At 40.9% G+C, this 23,813-nt stretch overlaps 1 protein-coding gene across 2 annotated transcripts in view; it reads right to left on the bottom strand.

Moving 5' to 3' along the window:
* Positions 1–18,593: 18,593 nt before the first annotated feature.
* Positions 18,594–23,813, bottom strand: part of GLDC (glycine decarboxylase) — a 117,363-nt gene continuing 112,143 nt past the window's right edge. For both annotated transcript variants that reach the window (XM_023213151.2, XM_023213152.1), the window contains exons 23-25: positions 22,184–22,356; positions 20,836–20,916; positions 18,594–19,271 (exon numbers count right to left, since the gene is read on the bottom strand). In XM_023213151.2, coding sequence (XP_023068919.1) covers positions 19,128–19,271; positions 20,836–20,916; positions 22,184–22,356 — 398 coding nt within the window. In that variant the 3' untranslated portion in view covers positions 18,594–19,127. The remainder of the gene's footprint in view (positions 19,272–20,835; positions 20,917–22,183; positions 22,357–23,813) is intronic.

The raw sequence follows: 23,813 nt of genomic DNA, 5'->3' as shown, positions 1-23,813 counted from the left end.
GAATCATTAAGTTGCATCATTCAGTTCTGTATCCCCTCTCATATTGGCCACATTTCTGCATGAAGAGTGGGAAATATCTTCCAGTTTCAGCTACTTGAACTGGTTTATTTCTACCACTTTGATTAGCAAAATAGCTGATTCCCACAGTTCTGCTTTGTATTGTCTGAGCTCTAGTTATAACTTGATAAACTAGGAAAGAAAGCTGATTGTGGCTTAGCATATTTGCAGATGTGAAGAACAGCCCAAAGCTAAGCAATTATTTATTATTGAACCTTTGAATCATCGCAGTTCTTTTACATAATATTTCAGTTGGTATCTAGAAAATGGGGACTTTCAGGACACATTAACCACAATAATATTCTTAAACATGTTAAAAGGTTAAGTTTCTTTACATCATCAAATATCTAGTAAACGTTCCAATTTCCATAGTCTCAAATGTCATAAATTGCTGTTTTGTTTTCAGTTGGTTTGTCAGGATCCAAATAAAGACCTCGCATTGTGATTAATTGCTGTCTCTTAAGAATATTGTAATCTGTATACATCCCCTCAATCTTTCTTCCCCCTCTTGCCCTTTGCAATTAGTGTGTTGAAATTGAGTTGTTTGTTCTGAAGCATTTCTGACAGAACATAGATAATGGAACCCTGTGGTGTAGTTTAACATGTTTCTCTTTATTTTCTGTTAATTGGTAGTTTAGAATTAAAGCATGACCAGATTCAGACTTGACTTTTGGGAGTGGGGGATGGGTAAGACTTTTTTTATAGGTGATGTGGTTATCCTTCAGGAGGTGCTATAACACCTGGTTGTCTCTTAGTCCTAAGTTTGAAAGATAAGCTTTTTTCACTGGAATTTATTACATTTGGTAGGTTGCAGTGATTACTATGAAATAATCAATCACTTTGGATAGGATTTAAACGTTTTTTTTCTGATTAAATAGGGCCTCTAGTTTTACTCACTTCTAAGTAATACGGTTCACTCAATAAATATGTGCATGCTAGTGTTTGAGTATATTGGTAAACTTTTGGAAGCCGGCAAACTTTCAGAAGCTGGCAATCTAAACATCCGTCTCTCATAATCCTGTTATAACATTTAGCTAACAGAAATGGACCCTACCTATATACTTAAAGCTTTGGATTTTAGTATCAATCCTGCTTGGAAGAGCCGAGTAGAGATCTGCTCTGATGCCCAATATCTGCTATTTGCCTATTAAGAACCAAACCTTTCCCCATTCTTCCGGACAGCCCTGATTGCAAGAATGAGCTTGATGGCCCATTCACCATGAGCTTACCTTGGAAAGAGTTATCCTTTCTTGCCCACTCTGGTCACTACAAGTAGACTGTCACAATTCCTGAAGGAAGTGATACTTAGTAACCTGGCTTAATCTAATCCTACACAGAAAAAAGATTAAATACCTTCACTGTATATAAGAATATCGAAAGCTTAGAGGGACCATGCAGGCAGACCAAGTGACTGCTATTGAGAAAGATAAAAGAAGGCCGGGTGCAGTGTCTCACACCTGTAATCCCAGCACTTTGCAAGGCCGAGGCGGGCAGATCACCTGAGGTTGGGAATTCGAGACCAGCCTCACCAACATGGAGAAACCCCGACTCTGCTAAAAATATAAAGCGCATGCCTGTATTCCAGCTACTTGGGAGGCTGAGGCAGGAGAACCACTTGAATCCAGGAGGCAGAGGTTGTGGTGAGCCAAGGTTGCGCCATTGGACTCCAGCCTGGGTTACAAGAGCAAAACTGTCTCAAAAACAAGATAAAAGAAGATGATCTTTCTTACTGTTTCATGACTAGATTTGCAAGTATGGAACTGCATTGCATTGACAGAATAAAACAGGCTGCCATGTGAAAAGTAATTTGAGATTAAAATTCTCGGAAGTAAACATGATTGTGAAGACGATGCAACAGATGAAACAATTGGATACTGCCAAAATTTGAATGCATTGCTGAGTAATATGTATGGATATGCCACAGTTTATTCATCTGATGGATATTTGGATTGTTTCCAGGGTTTTGCTGTCACAAAGCTGCTGTGAGCCATTGTCAGTCTTTGGAAAACTCTTACAAAATTATGTACTTACCATACAACCCATCAGTGTCACTAATTGTTAAGAAAAATGACATGTTGAAAGTGGTTTATACAATTTTACATTCCTTCCAGCGGTATATGAGATTTATGGTTGCCCCACATCCTCTCTTAATATTTGGTTTTGTCATTTTTTTAAAATTATAAACCACTCTTGAGGGTGTGTAACTCCTGTGAGAGACAAGAATGGGTTGCATACTTGGTGACAGGAGAGTGGATTGTGGTAGCCATTTGTACTGTTCGCCGGGTATCTTTGACTCAGAAGTGCACTTGCTGGGATTGTTCTTCCAAGCTTCCTTGTGTTTGGATAGGGCCATGTGACGAGCTGGCCAGTTAGTTGTGAGCAGATATGCTGTATACCACTTCTAGGCAGGGCATTTCCTTGCCCTTCCATTTTCTTTCTTCTTCCATGGAGACTAGTAGCACTCCAGATGGGACTTTTCTGTCAGCTTAGATCTCAGAATAAGAATGATAGGAAAAAAAACCATCTAACCTGTGGTGGACATGCAACATGAGAGAGAGGTAAATGCTTGCATTTACCCCTTAGGTTTTTGAGTTGTTAGCAGAGCATGACCTAGCCTATCCCGATTGATAGAAACATTCCTAACTTCCTCAGCCTAACAGCAGATACGGAGTTGAATTCGTTCTATATTTTTTCTTGAGATGGTCTCTCTGTCATAGTGGCATGATCATGGCTCTCTGCAGCCTCGACCTACTGGACCCAAGCTATCCTCCTGCCTCAGCCTCCCAAGTAGCTGGGACTACAGGCATGCGAAACCGTGCCTGGCTAATTTTTCTACTTTTTATAGAGGTGAGGTTTCACCATGTTGCTCAGGCTTGTCTCAAACTCCTGAGCTCAAGCAATCCACCTGTCTCAGCCTCTGGAAACGCTAGGATTACAGATATGAACCACCATGCCTGGCCTGGAATTGAATTGGCCTTTTAATATTGAGTCTAAAATTTTCAGTATTTTAGAGCTAATTCTTTAATACCCAACTCAGTTGACTAAGCTATTTATAAATTGGTTGGTAATACAGTAGGCACCCTCGAAGATGGACCCCAGTGATTCCTACCTTCTGCTCTTCATGCCCTGGTATAATCTCCTCCCCTCGAGTGTGTGCTGGACTTAAATTCTATTGTAAACAACAAAATACAGCAGAAATGATCAGACCTAACTTCTGAGGTTAGGTCACAAAAATACTGTGACTTCCTACTTGGACTACCCTCTCTCTTTTAATCTGGGGGAAGTCAGCTGCCATGCAGTGAGCTGCCAAATGGAAAGGCACATGTGGCAAAGAACAGAGGTCTCCAGTCAACAGCCAGCAAGGTCCTGAAGCCTACCAAAAACCACAGAAGTGAGCTTGGAAGTGGATTTGCCTCCAGGCGGTCCTTGAGATGACTTCAGCCTTTTATTGCAACCCTGTGAGAGATGCTCAGCCACAGGTACCGAACTAAGTCATTCCTGGATTTCTGACACATAGAAAGATGATGAATGTTGATGTTTTAATCCATTAGGCCCTGGGGTAATTATGCAGCAAAAGATTGCTAATACAGATAGGGTGACCCTGAGTGCCAGTTTGCCCAGGAAAGACTCAATTTGCACTTGTTGCTCCAAAATTATGAATACCATTTGCTTTTCCTCCTTAAAGTGCCCCAGATTGGATAACATCACCCAATTTACTCAATTGAGATCTTTTATGACATAACCGTGAATTCACTTTTATTTCTGAAATAGTGTTTTCCTTATCATAGCCAATAATTTTTTAACTCATTGATTTTCTTTAGGAGAAAATATAGGCATTTAAAGTAAGTCTCCAGTGAAGTCTCTAGTTAATAGATAAAAATGATAACTGTAGAAAGTACAGTGATCCCATGAGCATTTTGCCTGGAAATTCTTTGACTCTAAGAAGCTTCTAGATAGATCTTTGCCAGTTTCTAGATGCCAAGAGAAATTTTTGAGGTGCCCCACACTTCCGACATACGTTTATCCTTTATTTGTGTGGAAGATTGTGAACTAGATTATTCAAATACTTTATCGTTTGAATTTACCTAGTTGATATCTACTTAAGAAATCATTGGGCTCATATCCACTCACTACCAAACGACCCCCAACCCCCAACATAAACTTTTTATTTGGGTCACAGATACTTAACAAAGTGTCACAAATGTGATCTTACCAAATGCGTAAGTTATTATAAAATACTCCATTTCTATAAAGAACAATCTCCCCAGTTCATGTTAAAAACTCTTATTTATTTATTTATTTGAGACAGAGTATCGCTCTTGTTGCCCAGGCTGGAGTGCAATGGCACGATCTCAGCTCACTGCAACCTCCACCTCTCGCGTTCAAGCGATTCTCCTGCCTCAGCCTCCTGAGTAGCTGGGATTACAGGCATATGGTACCACACCGAGCTAATGTTTTATATTTTTAGTAGAGACGGGGTTTCACTATGTTGGCCAGACTCGTCTCGAACTCCTGACCTCAGGTGATCCACCTGCCTTGGCCTCCCAAAGTGCTGGGATTATAGTCATGAGCCACTGCACCTGGCCTTTCTTTTTAAATTTTGAAGTAATATAGACTCACAAGAAGCTGCAAAAATAGGACAGAGAATTTCTATGTATTTTTCACCCAATTACCCCCAGGGATGGCATCTTATATTATCAGTAGGTTGTCCAGACCAGGAAATTGACACTGGTATAATAATATTAAGAAAGAGCTTACTTGAATTTCACCAGTTTTTATATGAACTCATTTTTGGGTGTATGTACATATAGTTTTATAGAATTTTACCTTATATATACGTTCATTTTATACATATATACATAGGATGGTAGTGGTATAAACCACCATGATAATAGAAGATGGACTGTTTCATCATAAAAAAATTAATTCTCTCCTGCTACCCTTTAGAGTCACAACCTTCCCCAACCCTAACTCATGACAACCATTGTTCTGTTCACCATCACTATAATTTTGTCATCTCAAGAATGAAATATAAGTGGAATCGCATACTGTGTAACTTTTTGAGACTGGATTTTTTTCCCCACAGCACGATAACCTTGACATCCATCTAAGTTATTGCATATATCAAATAGTTTCATTCATTCTTATTGTTGAGTAGTATTCCAGTTTATTAATCTGTTCATGCCTTGAAGAATTTTGGGGATGTTTCTAGTTTTTGTCTGTTATAAATAAAGATGATAAATGTTGCTGTGCAGACTTTTGTGTGGACATAAGTTTACATTTCTCAGTGACATAATTCTAGGTGGTATGATAAGTATATTATTAGCTTTATAATAAACCATTTCCCAGAGTGGCTGTACCATTTTACGTTCCCATCAGTAATGTGTGAGTTCCAGTGCCCTGCATTTTTGCTCACACTAAGTATGGTCAGTATTTTTCTTTTAGCCATTGTAATAGATGTGTAGTAGTATTTCATCATGGCTTGATTTTGTATTCTCCTGGTGGCTGATGACGTAGTCATCTCTTCGTGTGTTTAGTTGCCATCCTACATATCCATGAAGTGTCTCTTCAAACCTTTTGCCCAAGTTTTATTGGACTGATTTTTACTGTTGGGTTTAAAATTTCTTATATGTTCTGACATTTATTCTTCAACTTATAAACAATCCAATTATACTATTTAAGTTATTTTAAAATATACAATTATTATTGACTATAGTTGCCATGTTTTGCTATCAAATAGAAGGCCTTATTCTTTCTAGCTAATTTTTTGTACCCATTAACTATCTCCACCTCCCGGCTACCAGACCCCACTACACTTCCCAGCCTCTGGTAATCATCCTTGTACTCTCTATGTCCATGGGTTCAATTATTTTGATTTTTAGATCCCACAAATAGGTGACAACATGCGATGTTTGTCTTTCTGTGCCTGGTTTATTTCACTTAACATGATCTCCAGTTTAATCTGTGTTGTTTCAAATGACTGGATATCATTCTTTTTTATGGCAGAATAGTACTCCATTGTGTATGTGTACCACATTTTCTTATCTATTCGTCTGTTGGTGGACAGTTAGGTTGATTCCAAATCTTAGCTATTATAAACAGTGCTGCAACAAACATGGGAGTGCAGATATCTCTGATATGCTGATTTTCTTTCAGGTATATGCCCAGCAGTGGGATGGCTGAATCATATGGTAGTTCTGTTTTTAGTTTTTTGAGGAACCTCAAAACTGTTCTCCATAATGTTTGTACTAGTTTACATTCCCACCAACAGTATACAAGGGTTCTTTTTCCTCCACATCCTCACCAGCATTTGTATTGCCTGCCTTTTGGATAAAAGTCATTTTAACCAGGGTAAGATAATATCTCATAGTAGTTTTGATTTGCATTTCTCTGATGATCAGTGATGTTGAGCACCTTTTCATAAACCTATTTGCCATTTGTATGTCTTCTTTTAAGAAATGTCTATTCAAATTTTTTACCCATTTTTAATCGGATTATTAGATTTTTTTTCTTTCTTTTTTTTTTTTTTTTTTTTTTTTCCTGAGACGGAGTCTTGCTCTGTCGCCAGGCTGGAGTGCAGTGGCCAGATCTCAGCTCACTGCAAGCTGCTCCTCCCGGGTTTACGCCTTTCTCCTGCCTCAGCCTCCCGAGTAGCTGGGACTACAGGCGCCCGCCACCTCGCACGGCTAGTTTTTTGTATTTTTAAGTAGAGACGGGGTTTCACCGGGTTAGCCAGGATGGTCTTGATCTCCTGACCTTGTGATCCGCCCATCTCGGCCTCCCAAAGTGCTGGGATTACAGGCTTGAGCCACCGCACCCGGCAGATTTTTTTTCTATAAAGTGTTTGAGCTCCTTATATATTGTGATAATTAATCCCTTGTCAGGTGGGTAGTTTGCAAATATTTTCTCCCATTCTGTGGATTTTCTCTTCACTTTGTTGATTATTTCCTTTGCTGTGCAGAAGGTTTTTAACTTGATGTGATCCCATCTGTCCATTTTTGCTTTGGTTGTTTGTGCTTGTGTGGAGTATTGCTGAAGAAATTTTTGCCCAGATCAATGTCCTAGAGAGTTTCCCCAATGTTTCCTTATAGTAGGTTTATGGTTTGAGGTCTTAGATTTAGGTCTTTAATCCATTTTGATTTTATTTTTGTATATGGTGAGAGATAGGGATCTAGTTTCATTCTTCTGCATATGGGTATCTAGTTTTCCAAGGACCATTTATTGAAGAGACTGTCTTTTTCCCAGCATATATTTTTGTTAGATATTTGATTTGTAGATATTGTTTCTAGTCTGTTGGTTGCATTTTTTGGTGGTGGTGTTATGTTAGTTGCATTTTCATCCTCTTAGTAGGGTGTTTCAGAGAAAAAGCTTTTAATTTTGATGAAGTCTGATTCATCAATTTCTTATTTTATGCATCATGCTTTTGGTGCCAAACATAATGTATTTTATTTTTTTGGGACTGAGTTTCGCTCTTGTTGCCCAGGCTGGAGTGCAATGGCGCAATCTCGGCTCACCACAAACTCTGCCTCCCAGGTTCAAGCGATTCTCCTGCCTCAACTTCCCAAGTAGCTGGGATTACAGGCGCCCACCACCACGCCCAGGTAAGTTTTTTTTTTTGTATTTTTAGTAGAGATAGAGTTTTACCATGTTGGTCAGGCTGGTCTTGAACTTCAGACCTCAGGTGATCCACCCACTTTGGTTGGCCTCCCAAAGCGCTGGGATTATAGGCGTGAGCCACTGTGCCTGGCCCAAACATAATTTTTTAAACTGTGAAGAAGAATGGTTTAATACCCTGATAGTTCTCCTTGCCATTGCTCTTTCCAAACTTAATTTTCTAAGTTTTTTTCTATTATTTCCTTTCTGCCTGAAGAACTTCTAGTAGTTCTAAAAGAACTACTCTAGTCATTCTTTTAGATCAGGTCTGCTAGTGACAACTTGTCTTAGTTTTCCTTCATAAAAGAATGTCGTCATTTCACCTTCATTCCTAAGGGATATTTTCACTTTCCTGGGTTGGCATTCTGTTTAGCACTTGAAAATATCTTGCCATTTATTTCTGGCTTTCATGATTTCTGATAAGAAATCTGCTGTTATTCATATTGTTTTTCCCCTGTGGATAATGCATTGCTCTTCTCTGGCTTCTTTCAAGATATTTTGTCTTTAGTTTTCAGAAATCTGATTATGATGTGTTTGAGAATGGGTTTCTTCAGCTTTATCCTGTTTTGAGTTCAACCAACTTCTTAAATCTAAATGTTTATCTTTTGTCAAAGTTGGGAAGTTTCTAGCCATTACTTCTTTAAATATGGTTTCAACCCTCCACTCCTTCTCCTCTTCTGCTGGAACTCCAATGACATGAATATTAAATATTTCATTACTGTCCCAAAAGCCTCTGAGATTCTTTTCATTTTTATTTGGTTTATATTCTGTTGTTCAGATTGGGTAATTTCTAGTGATTGAGTTCACTGATTCTTTTATCTATCATCTGCATTCTTCTACTGAGCCCATCCAGTAAGTATTTTCTTTGGGATGGCATATTTTTCCATTCTGAAATTTCCATTTGGGTCTTTATAATGTTCTTTCAAGTTGAGACTGTCCTGTTTCTTGATAGGATCAGTAATTTTGCATTGTGTACTGGACATTTTGAGTACTATGAGACTCTAATTTCTATATAAATCTTCTATTTTATAAGGAAATCAAGCAGTTTAGGTTCAGAGTGCATGTTCTGGACCACTTTTATAGACTGTTTCAATGTAAATTTAGTTTTCAAAGCCTTTGCAGTGCTTTTCTAGTCACCCTCGCTTGGGTGCTACCTAGAAGCCAATCTGAAACCTGAACTTTAGCCACTCACAGTTCATTTTGCTGTGTTGAATTATGGTCGATGTGATGCATGGTCTACTTGAGGGTCTGCCCAGGAGTTTCTGCAAGGATTTAAAGAATTCATTTCTCTGGCTCCCTTTTCTATTCAATCCCACCTCAATCTCTACTTGGGGTGGTTGGGGTGCTGCCTTTTCGCAGCTGATCAGTCAGTGCAGGGCAGGCATAGTCTACAAGGGTCCACTCCACAGTCTTGGCCAGACCCAGTGACCAGGAAGAATGGGTGTGGTTTTCTCCCATGGTGTTCATGTGGAGTAGGCATGGTTTTTTTTTTATCCTGCATGGTTACCCCTTTTCCAATTCATTTGACTTTTTTTCTTTGTCTGTATCCATTGATGGTTTCTAGTTGTAGACCATTGCACCCAAGCCAAAACAAAGCAAAAGAAAGCAAAAAGTAAGTATAGGAAAGACCCCAGGAAGCTTACTCCCAGGATATTCCACATATCCTAGATTTTATTTATAATTAGCAAGAGGAATAGGGTGGAATATACTTGGCTCCATCTTGGGTGGAATTTGAAGTGCCCAAAGTAGCCTTTCAAAGACAGATTTTTAATCTAAGAAACCATAACACTTTACCACAAATGAACTCTATTTCAGTGAAAACTAATATTTCATTTTATTTGTTTGTTTATTTATTTATATTTGAGACTGAATCTCACTCTGTCACTGAGGCTGGAGTACAGTGGTGCAATCTTGGTTCACTGCAACCTCCGCCTCTGGGGTTCAAGTGATTTTCCTGCCTCAGCCTCCCAGGTAGCTGGGATTACAGGTGCGCACCACCATGCCTGACTAATTTTTTGTATTTTTAGTAGAGATGGGGTTTCACCGTGTTAGCCAGAATGGTCTTGATCTCCTGACCTCGTGATCCACCCGCCTCGGCCTCCCAAAGTGCTGGGATTACAGGTGTGAGCCACTGCACCTGGCCTAAGAAAAATAATATTTATTAAACACCTATGTGTCTATAGTATATGACAAACTTCCCAACGAAGAAGATATTTCTTTTTTTGTTATAGCTAAACAAAGTCAGCAGAAGGAAAGTAACATCTATGCTGCGCTCTATGCTTATTGAGGTTTTTGTTTTTAAAATATGGAAACGACAAATACTGTGGCATGCAGACTATTCAGTATTGGTCTTTGTTACATATTTGTTTCTTAAATAAAAGAATAAGGCCAGGCGTGGTGGCTCACGCCTGTAATCCCAGCACTTCGGGAGGCCGAAGTGAGTGGATCACCTAGGTCAGGAGTTCGAGACCAGCCTGACCAACATGGTGAAACCCTGTCTCTACTAAAAATACAAAAATTAGCTGGCATGATGGTGGGCACCCAAGAGGCCAAGGCAAGAGAATCGCTTGAACTCTGGAGGCAGAGGTTGCAGTGAGCCAAGATCATGTCAGTGCACTCCAGCATGGGCGACAAGAGCGAAACTCCATCTCAAAAATAAAATAAAATAAAATAAATAAATAAATAAAATATTACAAATGAAGCTGGCATACAGTCACACTTCCCATTCCCCTGTGCAAGAAATTACTGCAAAAATCTTGATACCTTTTCAGTCTATTTTTTTGTACTTAATGCACCTATGTATAGGTCACAATAAACAAAATGTAGGTATTTCAAGTGTTATAATGAAAACATATACAAATGATATATTGCATGTATTCTAAGCTTCTTTTTTCATTCACTTTATCCTTTAGGATAGTCTTCTTTTTTCATAGGTAAGAAGTCTCTTTACCTTTAAGACTAGTAGCTCACACTAGTTTTACTTCCCTCCAAATTATCTTTTCTGATCTATTTGCCATGTTAGTGTTTAGAATTTTAGTTATAGCTTATTTTTAAAATCCCAAGTTATTTTTAAAATATATGACTTACTGATTTACTGACACATTTTATCTGTTTCTTTGCTGACTATTGCTTGTTGAATACTTCAAGATGTTTTTGTACCATTAGACCTTTCAGTGACAGTCGTTTTTTTTTTTTTTTTTTTTTTTTGAGACAGTCTTGCTCTGTTGCCCAGGCTGGAGTGCAATGTGGCACGATAGCTCACTGCACCCTCCACCTCCTGGGTTCAAGCAATTCTCATGCCTCAACCTCCCAAGTAACTGGGATTACAGGCGTGTGCCACCATGCTTGGCTAATTTTTTTTGTTGTTTGTTTGGATTTTTTTTTGTTTTTGTTTTTGTTTTGAGATGGAGTCTCGCTCTGTCGCCCAGGCTGGAGTGCAGTGGCACAATCTCGGCTCACTGCATGCTCCGCCTCCCAGGATCATGCCATTCTCCTGCCTCAGCCTCCCGAGTAGCTGGGACCACAGGCGCCCGCCACCACGCCCGGCTAATTTTTTTGTATTTTTAGTGGCGATGGGTTTCACCGTGTTAGCCGGGATGGTCTCAATCTCCTGATCTCATGATCCGTCTGCCTCAGCCTCCCAAAATGCTGGGATTAGAGGCGTGAGCCTCCATGCCCGGCCTCACAGTGACAGTCTTTGAACAGTAAATATTCTCAGTCTTATCAGGTCTGGAAATGTCTTCATTTTTTACACTAGTTTTAGAAAGTTAAATTGGCTGGGTTTAGAATTCTAGGTTGCTAGTTATCTTTCTTCAGCATCTTGTAGATACACCACTGTTTTGGCATTTATTGTTGCTGAAAAAGTTGAATGTCAGTTTGACTGTCTTTTCTTTGAAGGCTATGTGTTTTCTAGTAACTTCTGAGTTTCACTAAAATGTATCTAGATGTGTATTAATATCTATTTGTTCTGTTTGGTCATTGTGCCCCTTTAAGTTGAAAGTGCTTATCTTTAGTTCTGGACATTTTTTATTACCTTTTAAATATATTTCTCCCTTCCCATTATATCTCCTTCTCGATGTCTTATAAGTTTTTCTTCTATCCTACACAACTTAACATCTATTAAATCCTATTAAATCCTCCTTCTGTGCTGTGTTCTAGGTGATTTCTCCACTTCATTAGTTTTCTTTCTTCCAATTCCTTATATTTTCTCATTAATTGTGTCTAGTCCACAGTTTAACTTGTCTAAATAAGATCTAAATAAATTTTTTCGAGAACTATTTTAAGCTTGTTTTCAAGTTTATCTGTTCTTGTTTCATAACCTCCTGTTCTTATTTATGGATTTTAGTTCATGATCTCTTTGAGCATTTTTTAAAACATACTTCTTTCAGAGTTCTTTTAATCTTTCTCTCATTTCTGACTCTTTAAGAATTTTGCCATTTGTTGGTCCGTAACATTGAATTTCATTTAAAAATAAATAAATTTGTATCTGCAAGCTTATCTTCTACAGGGATTTTCTTCTGAGAGGGTTTTGTTCATGGCTTGGTTATGGATGCAACTGCTTCCTTTGGAGAAATTTTTAGATTATTTCTGCTGGGGCCTTATATGGTTTTCTGAACCTGAACCAAATGTTATGTTTTGTTAAATGGGGCTCCTTCACCATGCAGATTGTATGAATTGGCTTCTGTATTCACGTGCAGCCAAGCCTCTTGTTGGATGACTTTGTTTCAACCCATGACCTGAGATGGGGACATTTATTTTTCAGTCCCCATATTGGAACAGGGCTTTCCCAATTCTAAATGTGCCCATTTCTGCTCCTTACTATCCAATGTGACTGCAGCCTCAATTCCTAGTATTCATTTCCCACCTTTTTTTTTTTTTTTTTTTTTGAGATGGAGTCTCGCTCTGTCGCCCAGGCTGGAGTTCAGAGGTGCAATCTTGGCTCACTGCAACCTCTGCCTCCCAGATAAAGCAATTCTTCTGCCTCAGCCTCCTGAGTAGCTGGGACTACAGGCATGTGCCACGACACCTGGCTAATTTTTGTATTTTTAGTAGAGATGGGGTTTCACCGTATTGGCCAGGCTGGTCTCAAACTCCTGACCTCGTGATCCTCCCGCCTCATCCTCCCAAAGTGCTGAGATTACAGGCGTGAGCCATCGTGCCCGGCCTTCCCCAGCATTATCGAAACCCCCTAATTCCTAAGGCACAACGTATCCAGTCTAGGGACCTCTATGGGCCATGTGGTTTCAAGTTCTGTGTGTTCTCTCTTTATTTCTACCACCTGCACACTTCCTTTTCTTCCTTTAGAACCTATTTTTTCTATGGAAAATAGGTAAAGAGGAATATTTCCTGAGGAAATTTAAGTGAGGCAAACAGGAATATTTCACCAGCATGTACATGTCTTTGAAGTAGGGATGGGAATATTTCCCATACATGTTCAGTCTGTATCTAAAAAGAGAAGTGAGTGCTGTTGGTATTATTCACCTCTGTAACTGAAATAATGTCTGAACAATACCAACAGCACTCAGGTAAATGTAGTTATCACCATTTACAGACAAGGAAGCAGTTTCAGAGAGTTAGTTACTTTCCCTACGTCACAGTTAGTCATTAGTGGGGCTAGAATTTAAATTCAAATCTATAGGTTAGTTTTCACTATTTTTTCTGCCTCACTGTTGTTCGATTATTTATTCAAGAATTTACTTTTAATTTATCTTATGTCCTTTTGCCCTAGACATCAAATTTGGACAGTATTCCAAAGAGACCTGGCCAGGTATGGTGGCTTACGCCTATAATCCCAGCACTTTGGGAGGCAGAGGTGGGAAAATCTGCTGAGACCAGGAGTGGAGACCGGCCTAGGCAACATAGGGAGACCTTCATGCTACAAAAGAAACAAAGAACTGATATGCAACCTGACTAAATTTCATCTGAAAATACCTGACAATGATTGTTGTGTGATGTATATTTCTTTTAAAGACTCCCCTTATTTTCATACTATAATTACCATGGGCTTTTTTCTTTTTCTTTATTTCTTTTTTTTTTTTTTTTTTTTTTTTTTGTGGGGGACCGAGTCTTGCTCTTGTCGCCCTGGCTCGAGTGCAGTAGTGCGATCTTGGCTCACTGCAATCTCCACCTTCCGGAATCAAACGAGTCTCCTGCCTTAGCCTCGTGAGTAGCTGGGACTATAGGTGTGCACCACCATGACCAGCTACTTTTTGTGTGTGTGGTATTTTTGGCAGAGACGGAGTTTCACCATGTTGGCCAGGCTGGTCTTGAACTCCTGACCTCAACTGATCCACCCACCTTGGCCTTCCAAAGTGCTGGGATTACAGGCATAAGCCACCACACCTGGCCAAGCTTCATTCTTAAATGCAACTTACTTCTGGGAAATAATTGCTTAAGGACTATATTGAGCCTGTGAAACTATAGCATCTTCATTCAGCCTCTTCGCCCAAAATATCCTCATGCTTAGTAGCATTAGGCTTCAGATTGACAGCACTTCTATGAATGGCAGACACTGTCCCAGGCTAACAGCTGTCTTTGTGACAAAATACAGAAATAGTGATGCTGGACCAATGCAGTAGCTTACACTTGTAATCCCAGCACTTTGGGAGGCCAAGGCGGGAGGATTGCTTGAGCTCAGGAGTTTGAGACCAGCCTGGGCAACATAGTAAGACCTCATCTCTTCTAAAATTCAAAAAAAAAAATTAGCTGGGCATGGTGGCCTGCACCTGTAGTCTCAGCTACTTGTGAGGGTGAGGAAGAAGGATCGCTTGAGCCAGGAAGGTCAAGGCTGCAGTAAGCCCTTATTGTGCCACTGTACTCCAACCTGGGTGACAGAGTCTTTAAAAAAAAAAAAATGTTGCTAGCTAACCCTCCATTCCCACCCTCCAACATGTCTAATGCCAGAGACTATACTCACTCTTTTGCTATTTGCAAGTTTATTTAATAGCCTACCCCAATTGCCTCGTCCGTGGATAGAATTTTCTTCACTGTATTTTGGAATGCATATAACCAGTAAGCTTCTTTTAACCAATAAAAACATCTAGATTTTGTATTTTGCATAACATTGATATTCCTTTGTAGCTCATATGGGATGAAATGTCTTGAACACAAGCAAGTTGTCTTTTTTTTCCCCCCATTCTTTATGCCAGACTTTTCAAGAAAGAATCTGCATCTAGTTCAACTTTGGCTGCTTGCTGCTTCTGCTGCGAGTAGCAGTTTTAGATCAAGTTCCCAGTGGCAACACCGGTGGGGGAAGTCTGCATTTTTTTAGGATGACTGACCTCACTCCTGGAGCTGTTGGATTCCACCCTGCTTTTTGAGAGTTTATGACTTTGGTTGTTACTTCATGCACTTAAATCTTCTAAGTCTCACTGGGTATTTTGTTTTGATTTTTCAAATTTCCTTCACAACTCTTTTGTAGGAAATTTAAAATGTTACACCCAGAACTGTACAAATACTTTACTAGTGAGGTTAAACTAAATGCAACAATGCAACAAACAAATGAAAAGCACACTAAAATTTCACTTGGGTCAGTTCTGAAAACCCTAGACCTCTTACAGCAACCAGAGTTGTTTCCTTTCATGCAGTTCCACTCAAAAAGGAATGTGTAGTTTTTTTTTTCAATCCTCCATAGATTCTGCTGAATTCAGAAGAAATTGCATGTAATCCCTAGCTTTGTTCCAGAAGTTAATTTGTGAAAGAATGAAAACCATGATCTTTTTCTTGATGTAGGTTGAAAATAATCATTTGTTCGTATGAATTTGTATGGATACTTCCCATAGGAACAATAATATAATATGCAGGAGTGTCCAGTCTTTTGGCTTCACTGGGCCACATTGGAAGAATTGTCTTGGGCACACATAACATACACTAATGATAGCTGATGAGCTTAAAAGAAAAAAGCAAAAACCTTATAATTTTTTTTTTTTTTTTTTTTTGAGACGGAGTCTCGCTCGGTCGTTCAGGCTGGAATGCAGTGGTGCGATATTGGCTCACTGCAACCTCTGCCTCCCAGGTTCAAGTGATTCTCCTGCCTCAGCCTCCCTAGTAGCTGGGATTACAGGCACATGCTGCCACACCCAGCTAATTTTTATATGTTTAGTAGAGACAGGGTTTCTCCATGTTGGCCAGTCTGGTCTTGAACTCCTGACCTCAAGTGATCCACCCACCTCAGCCTGTCAAAGTGCTGAGATTATAGGGGTGAGCCACTGTGCCCAGCCCACCATATTTCTTTTCCTTTTTTTTTTTTTTTTGAGACAGAGTCTTGCTCTGTCACCCAGGGTGGAGTGCAGTGATCTCTGCTCACTGCAAACTCTGCCTCCCAGGTTCCAGCGATTCTTGTGCTTCAGCCTCCTGAGTAGCTGGGACCACCATGTCCTGCTAGTTTTTTGTATTTTTAGTAGAGACGAGGTTTCACCATGTTGGCCAGGCTGGTCTCGAACTCCTGAGCTCAGGCAACCTACCGGCCTTGGCCCCCCAAAGTGCTGGATTACAAGCATGAATCATCACGACGGGCCCATATTTCTCTTTTTTGTTGAACACATACTACTTGGAAGGCCCTGGCTCAGCACTGAGAATCCAACAATGGGTAAGATACGCTAGAGAGACCAAAACACAAAGACAAAAACTGAGTGAACATTAAAAAATTAATTATGATTGTGCCCAGGGTGAGGAAACAAACCAAGGGCCAAGACAGAAGATAACAGAGAAAGCCTATTTCATGGGGATATGAAGAATGCATTTTTGAAATGATGAAATACAGAGAACGACTAGCAAAGCAAGGTGGCTGGGGACAGGGTTCCAAGGGGCGGTGCCTTTCGGGATGAGACCCAGGGCAGAGAAAGACTGGCACAAGCATTAGGTAATACATGAGCAATTAATAGTGAAGAACAAGTGATTCACTTGACCCTTAATCGCCTGTGTTTGGCTCTGCTATGTTCTAGGGGCAAGTAATGGATGATAGCTATGGAAACAACCTTGGCACTCAACTGTAAACACTGTGTAAAGTAAGTAGAAAAGAATTGCTGTTTGCTTCCATTATTTACTGTCATACACTTGTCCTTCCTAAGAAGGGGCCACCCCAGGCCCTGATGGCTAGCTTGCACTGAGCATGGTTTCCAACTCAGGAAGGGCAGAGTCCCCAGGTCTGCAGTTCCCATGCCAGCAGGGTATCCTGTTTTGGCCGATAGGTACTGGAGCCAGTCAGGCTGGGTCCAAATTCTGCCCCTCTCTCCCTCTTACTGGCTGGTAGTGGGACTTTAGGCATCTCTTCATACCCTTCCCCACATGCGTAAGAGTGGAACATTGTGAGGGTCAAATGAGGTAGTATATTTCAAACACTTAAAAGAATATCAAGCCGGGCGCAGTGAGTCACGCCTGTAATCCCAGCACTTGAGAGGCTGAGGTCGGCAGTTGGAGGCCTGAGGTCAGGAGTTCGAGACCAGCCTGGCAAACATGGCAAAACCCCATCTCTATAAAAATACAAAAATTAGCCGGGCGTGGTTTTGGGCACCTGTAATCCCAGCTACTCGGGAGACTGAGGCAGGAGAATCACTTGAACCCGGGAGGCAGAGGTTGCAGTGAGCCGAGATTGCACCAATCCACTCCAGCCTGGGTGACAAGAGTGAGACTCTGTCTGAGGGAAAAAAAAAAAAAAAAGATACCTGAGATGCACTATTTAATAGCTATCATTTAATTATTATGTTAAAAAGGCCTATCACCTCTGTACTGCTTTGTTAGGCTAAATTATTGTATACAGTTTTAAATATAAAAATAAGTGGAATACTTGCAGATAATTCAATAGAGCACCTAGACCTTATGTCCAGACCACTAGCATTAAAGCCTAGGCATACTGAGTAATACTGGAGGAAGCTGCCATGCAAAGAACCAAGCAGTCAGGATTAGAGCATTTGCTACTTCTAGGGGAAAGTCATTTGTGACAGGCATGCTAGTTGCCGACCTAAAACCCATTCTCCCCCACCTTTTTAAAAATTAACATACTCCTGATTTTGTTTGGGGCAGTAACATGCCCAGGTAAAAGACTTCCCCACACTTTCTTGTAGCTGGGAGTGAGATGTGAACCAGTTTTGGCCAGCTGCAGCAGTTACTGAGTGGAACCTATTGGAAAACATTTCAAAAGAAGCAGACTTGGATGGAATCTGCCTTTTGCTCTTTTTTTTTTTTTTTTTTTTGCGGCAAGGTCTCACTCTGTTGCCCAGGCTGGAGTGCAGTGGTGCAATCTCAGCTCACTGCAACTTCTGCCTCCTGGGTTCAAGAAATTCTCCCACCTCAGCCTCCCAAATAGCTGGGACTACAGGTGTGCACCACCATGCCCAGCTAATTTTTTGTATTTTTAGTAGAGATGGGGTTTCACCATGTTGGCCAGGCTGGTCTCCAACTCCTGACCTCAGGTGATCCTCCCGCCTCAGCCTCCCAAAGTGCTGGGATTACAGGCATAAGCCATTGCGCCTGGCCTTTGCTCTTCTCTTTTAATCCTAACTAGAATGGTATGTGATGCCTGAAACTGCAATAGCCATCTTGAGATCATGCGGATGAAAACTATACGCAAAGGAAAGCAGAGCAGGAAAACAGGAGAACCAGTGCTTGGCTTATTACCTCTGGACTTAAATGAGAAAAGATAAAATTGCTATTTGATTGAACTTCCATAGCTAGAGTACAGTTACATGCAGTCTAACTCAATTCTAACAAAAAGGGCCAAAGTGACCTTCACTGTTGACCAAGACAACAACTGTTTCTTCAGCCATCAAAGGCAAAACTGATGATGTAACAATGGCTATTGGGTTGGTTGGTCTCATTGCCCTTCAGCTCCCACTGAACCTAGGGTATAATGGTGGTAAAACTATAAAGTAGACCAAGAAAAAGGAATTCTTCCAATCAAAATGCTTTTATTAGAATACTAATAAATGCAGATAAAAAAACTCACACAGAAAAAGAGGAAAACACTCAGAAATGTGATTACAGATTAGGCATATTAGAAGAAAAAGACTTCTTCAGGGTATACAAAATGTAAACATTTGCCCTGGGATTTCCCACAGATGGCACAGTCCACGCGGACTTTTTTGGAACAAATATGTGTCTATTAAGTCTCCAGGATAGCCTCTATGATGTCTGCAAACTTGCCACATTAAAAGTTAAAGTTCCTAAAACTTTCTATGCAAAAAACAAAATGGCTCCCAATCCAGGCAGCTGGCACACGGGGAAGCAGAATACCAAAGCAAATCCATCTTCCAACCATCAGCTTCGACTCCCTCCAGCTACTGTATTTACATTTACCTTGACAGAGATTACAGAGATATACACAGTATATAAAACTCCTACTTGAGGCTGGGGTGGGAGATAAAATCTTTCTTATCAAATGATCTGGGGAGAGGCATCAAATCAGTCCCTTAAACTTAGGATTAAGAAGAGGCCCTCTTTTGTTCAGAAAATGGAGACTCATAAACTTCCATGGGTGGGCAGGTACAAACCAGGTGCTGATCTCCATATATGTCATCAATCCGGGCAATTGTTGGCCAGAATTTGTTCTCTGGTTTCACAAAGGGCTGCAAAGGACAAAAGATGTAAATGCTGTGAGATGTTCTGAGAGGTTTCTCTTAGGGAAAAGGAGTGGGCAATGCTATTCCCATAGCCTAAGACACCATCAGCTCAATAAATATTCTGAGAACCTAAAATCCAACCCTACATTACCAGTGAAAAAACGAGGCATCTCCCAGGAAACATCCCTGATCACCACCCCTGCTAAGCATCCCCATGTGCTATTGATCTCTGGATTGTTTATAGCAAAGTTGTGTTTGAAGGACTTCAACCTCTTAAAGAAGACTTTGGAATCTATGTTTATCTATGCCCATTATATCCTAAGGTTTGGATATTTAGCTGACCTTCTCTTTTAACATACATCTAATTTATTTACCATGTCATTTTCCATAAATTCAGTTTATTTAAAAGTTAATTTCTCTGCCAGGCACGGTGGCTCACGCCTTTAATCCCAGCACTTTGGGAGGCCGAGGTGGACGAATCATCTAAGGTCAGGAGTTCGAGACCAGCCTGACCATGGAGAAACCCCATCTCTACTAAAAATATAAAATTAGCTGGGCATGGTGGCGCATGCCTGTAATTCCAGCTACTCAGGAGGCTGAGGTAGGAGAATTGCTTTAACCCGGGAGGTAGAGGTTGCGGTGAGCCGAGATTGTGCCATTGCACCCCAGCCTGGTCAACAAGAGAGAAACTATGTCTCAAAAAAAAAAAGGTTAATTTCTCATACTGTGCATAAAATAAAAATTTGAACAATTAAAAAAAAAAAGCATTGGCTGGGCGCGGTGGCTCACGCCTGTAATCCCAGCACTTTGGGAAGCCGAGGTGGGTGGATCACGAGGTCAGGAGATCAAGACCATCTTGGCTAACACAGTGAAACCCTGTCTCTACTAGAAATACAAAAAATTAGCCAGGTGTGGTGGCGGGCACCTGTAGTCCCAGCTACTTGGGAGGCTAAGGCAGGAGAATGGCGTGAACCTGGGAGGTGCAGCTTGCAGTGAGCTGAGATCATGCCACTGCACTCCAGCCTGGGTGACAGAGCAAGACTCTGTCTCAAAAAAAAAAAAGGCATCATTTTGTTTGCCCTCCTCTCCAATGACAACCATTATCCTGAATACAGGATTTACCATTCTCATTATGTCTTTATACTATTACTGCACAGATCCATAAACAGCACATAGCATAATTTGGCACATTTTGAACCTTCTCCCTATCTCACTGAAACAGACTACACAGAACCTTCTCCTCCATATAAGAATCAGAAAGGAAAGGAAGGCTGCATTGGGCGCCATCTCCCTGTCCCACAGTGGAGGAAAGCACATTGGTCCACTGGGCAGGACTCATATTCAGTTTTCCCCCACTGTGTTCCCTATGAGTTCCCAGACCTGTAGTTGATACCGTATGACCTCACCTCTGAAAGCCAATTTCTTTGCTCCTCATTCCTCGTCAAGGCCCTTATTTCACAAGGTGCCCCACATACAGTTTCTATAATGAGGTAGCTAAGAGTGTACACCCCTCAGGATAGGAGCTGGCCCATGCCTTCCCACCTGGCACATTCAGATTCAGAGAACTTACGAGTGGGAATGCTGCCACCTCTCTGGAATAAGGCCGGTCCCAGTGGGAGGAGGTAACGCAGGTCAGGGAGTGTGGAGACATCTGAGACAGAGATATAGACAGGGGAGGGGTCAGAGAAATACACTCTCTTCTCCTCTCATCCTGCACCTCAACTGTCAAGCTTCTGACAGGAGCCCAGGCAGAGAAAGCTGTGGTTTTCTTTCAATTTAGGGGGTAGAATGTGATTTGTAATTGTGAAATATTTTAAATATCAGAATGTTATGGTAATAATCATCACATCTACCACCCAGCAGAGTCTAATGAACATTCTGTCATATTGGCTTCACCTTTTAGAAAAAATTACCTACATGTTTGGAGCTGCCTGTATATCCCCTTCCCAGTGCTAACCACTCTTCTGAATTTAGTGTTTACCATTCTCATCATGCTTTTATACTATTACTGCATACGTTGATAAACAGCATATAACATAATTTGGCTCATTTTAAAACCTGATATCATCCTATGAGCAGTATATCCCACTTGTATTATAACTATTATGCTCTTTGAAATGTTTATTGCCACTTGAAAGAATAGCCTAAATCCTGAAAGAAGAAGGAGTCTTCAGAGAGAAAAGAGAAATAAACGGTGGTAAGCATAATCATCTTGTATGCCTCCATGACTCTGTGAACTCACCTCTAGAGAGGTGCCTGCCTTCTGCAAGTCACTGGTCCCTGCCCTCTCCTGCAGGCAGGCAGTTTGGGAACCTGCCCCAGCTGCTGCAGCATATCAGACTTGTTCTCTCGGTTATAGCCATGAAGACACAACCACAGCCTTCATGGTATTCTCCACTCCTGATCTTCCAGCTTAATATCTGGACTAACAAGAAACTTAGGACTCTGACCACATATACAATTAACATGTTTTAGAAGAGGTAGAGTAATACCCAACCAACTGTTCCCCAACATGGAGCATAAACATTGTAACATCCAGTCCAAATGCCAATACAGTTTTCTCAGAGATAACTGCTCTAATATAAGAATGTGTGCTTGTGCAGAGTTTGTGATGTGAATATGTAAATTTCATTTATGCCATAATCTCACTACAGTACATCAAACAGAGACAGAATGTTACAAATTCTCCAACTAGACAGTTGTGGACAGCTTCCACAACCACATCATCCTTGAGTAGCTGCTATGCTGTTCAAGACGATGCAAACTTCAGAGTAACAACTGCATCTTCTCAGAAGAATTACCTTATTCTAGGGAAGAGTATCATCCTCAGTTGAGAGTTCAGGAGGTGCTGGTACACTGTCCAGACATCATTTTCTAGTTTAAAGAACATTTCAAGCAAAGTTCCAGGGCCTACGCACCTTCAGCGGATTGACCCTGGGGTCGATGCGGCCCTCCTCAATGTCAGCAATTTCCTGCCGAATGCTGATCATGGCATCACAGAATCTGTCCAGCTCTGCCTTGTCCTCCGACTCAGTGGGCTCAACCATGAGGGTCCCTGCCACAGGCCAGGACATGGTAGGGGCGTGAAATCCTGCAAAGGGAGACAGGAGAAATTGCCTCACTGAAAGGTAGTGACCTACCCAGTTTGGAAGAAAAGTTCCTATCCCTCCTTATACTGTATCCTAAGAAAATCATCAGATACATTTGCAAATGTATGTATATGGGGATTCATCTCAGCACTGTTTATAGAAGAAAAATTTAGGAAACAACCTAATATCCAACAATGGAAGATCAAATAAGCAAATTTTGCAGAGCGCCCATACAGTAAATAGACAACCATTCAAAAGTATGTCAATTTGTTAAACTGGCTAAACATTCAAAAATATTAAGTAAAAAAAGCAAGCCACATAATGATATTCCATGTCTATATATAAATAAAAGAACAAAGTACTTATATAATACATGCACATTTTATGAGGGAAGATGCCTTGAAGAAAATATAAAATGTTAACTGTAAATATGGCCAGAAAGGCCGGGCGCGGTGGCTCAAGCCTGTAATCCCAGCACTTTGGGAGGCAGAGACGGGCGGATCACGAGGTCAGGAGATCGAGACCATCCTGGCTAACACGGTGAAACCCCGTCTCTACTAAAAAATACAAAAAACTAGCCGGGCGAGGTGGCGGGCGACTGTAGTCCCAGCTACTCGGGAGGCTGAGGCAGGAGAATGGCGTAAACCCGGGAGGCGGAGCTTGCAGTGAGCTGAGATCCGGCCACTGCACTCCAGCCTGGGCGACAGAGCGAGACTCCGTCTCAAAAAAAAAAAAAAAGAAAAAAAAATATGGCCAGAAAATGAGACTGGGATTTTTATTTCACTTCGATTATACTTTAGAATCTTTCAGTAGTTATCATGTATTACTTGTAATTAAGAGAAATAAAAATATTATAGCTTATCAAAAGTTAAATAATGAGATAACAAGAGCTAAGGACTCTGGAGCAAATCTTATTGTCCCCATTTTGTACGATAAGGAAACTGAAGTTTGGCCACTATGTGGAAAGCCTTTGCCTTTACATTGAACACAGATTCAGTGTGTTTCTGTTTCCAAAGGTTTACACGTAAGATGATGCAACAAGACACGTAGTCAAGAGAGAGATTTCCAGGACAAAAATCAAAAACAACATTTTCCATTTCTTGTATTTTTTTCTATGAAGTTTTTTTTTGAGACAGAGTCTTGCTCTGTTGCTCAGGCTAGAGTACACTGGCACACTCACGGCTCACTGCAGCCTCAACCTTCTGGGCTCAAATGATCCTCCCACCTAAGCCTTCCAAGTAACTGAGACTACAGGTGCACGCCACCATAGCCGGCTAATTTTGTTGTTGGTGCAGAGACAGGGTTTTGCCATGTTGTCCAGGCTGGTCTCCAGCTACTGAGGTCAACTGATCTGCCTGTCTCTGCCTCCCAACATGCAGGGATAACAGGCATGAGCCCCCACACTGGCCCTATGAAACTTTTAAAAGCTGAAGAACAACTCCCAAGTTGAGACACCTCT

This window comes from Piliocolobus tephrosceles, chromosome 14 (genome assembly GCF_002776525.5).
Source record: "Piliocolobus tephrosceles isolate RC106 chromosome 14, ASM277652v3, whole genome shotgun sequence".
NCBI classification, from domain to species: domain Eukaryota; kingdom Metazoa; phylum Chordata; class Mammalia; order Primates; family Cercopithecidae; genus Piliocolobus; species Piliocolobus tephrosceles.
Note: the sequence above shows the minus strand (reverse complement) of the source record. Positions and strands in the feature narration are given on the sequence as shown.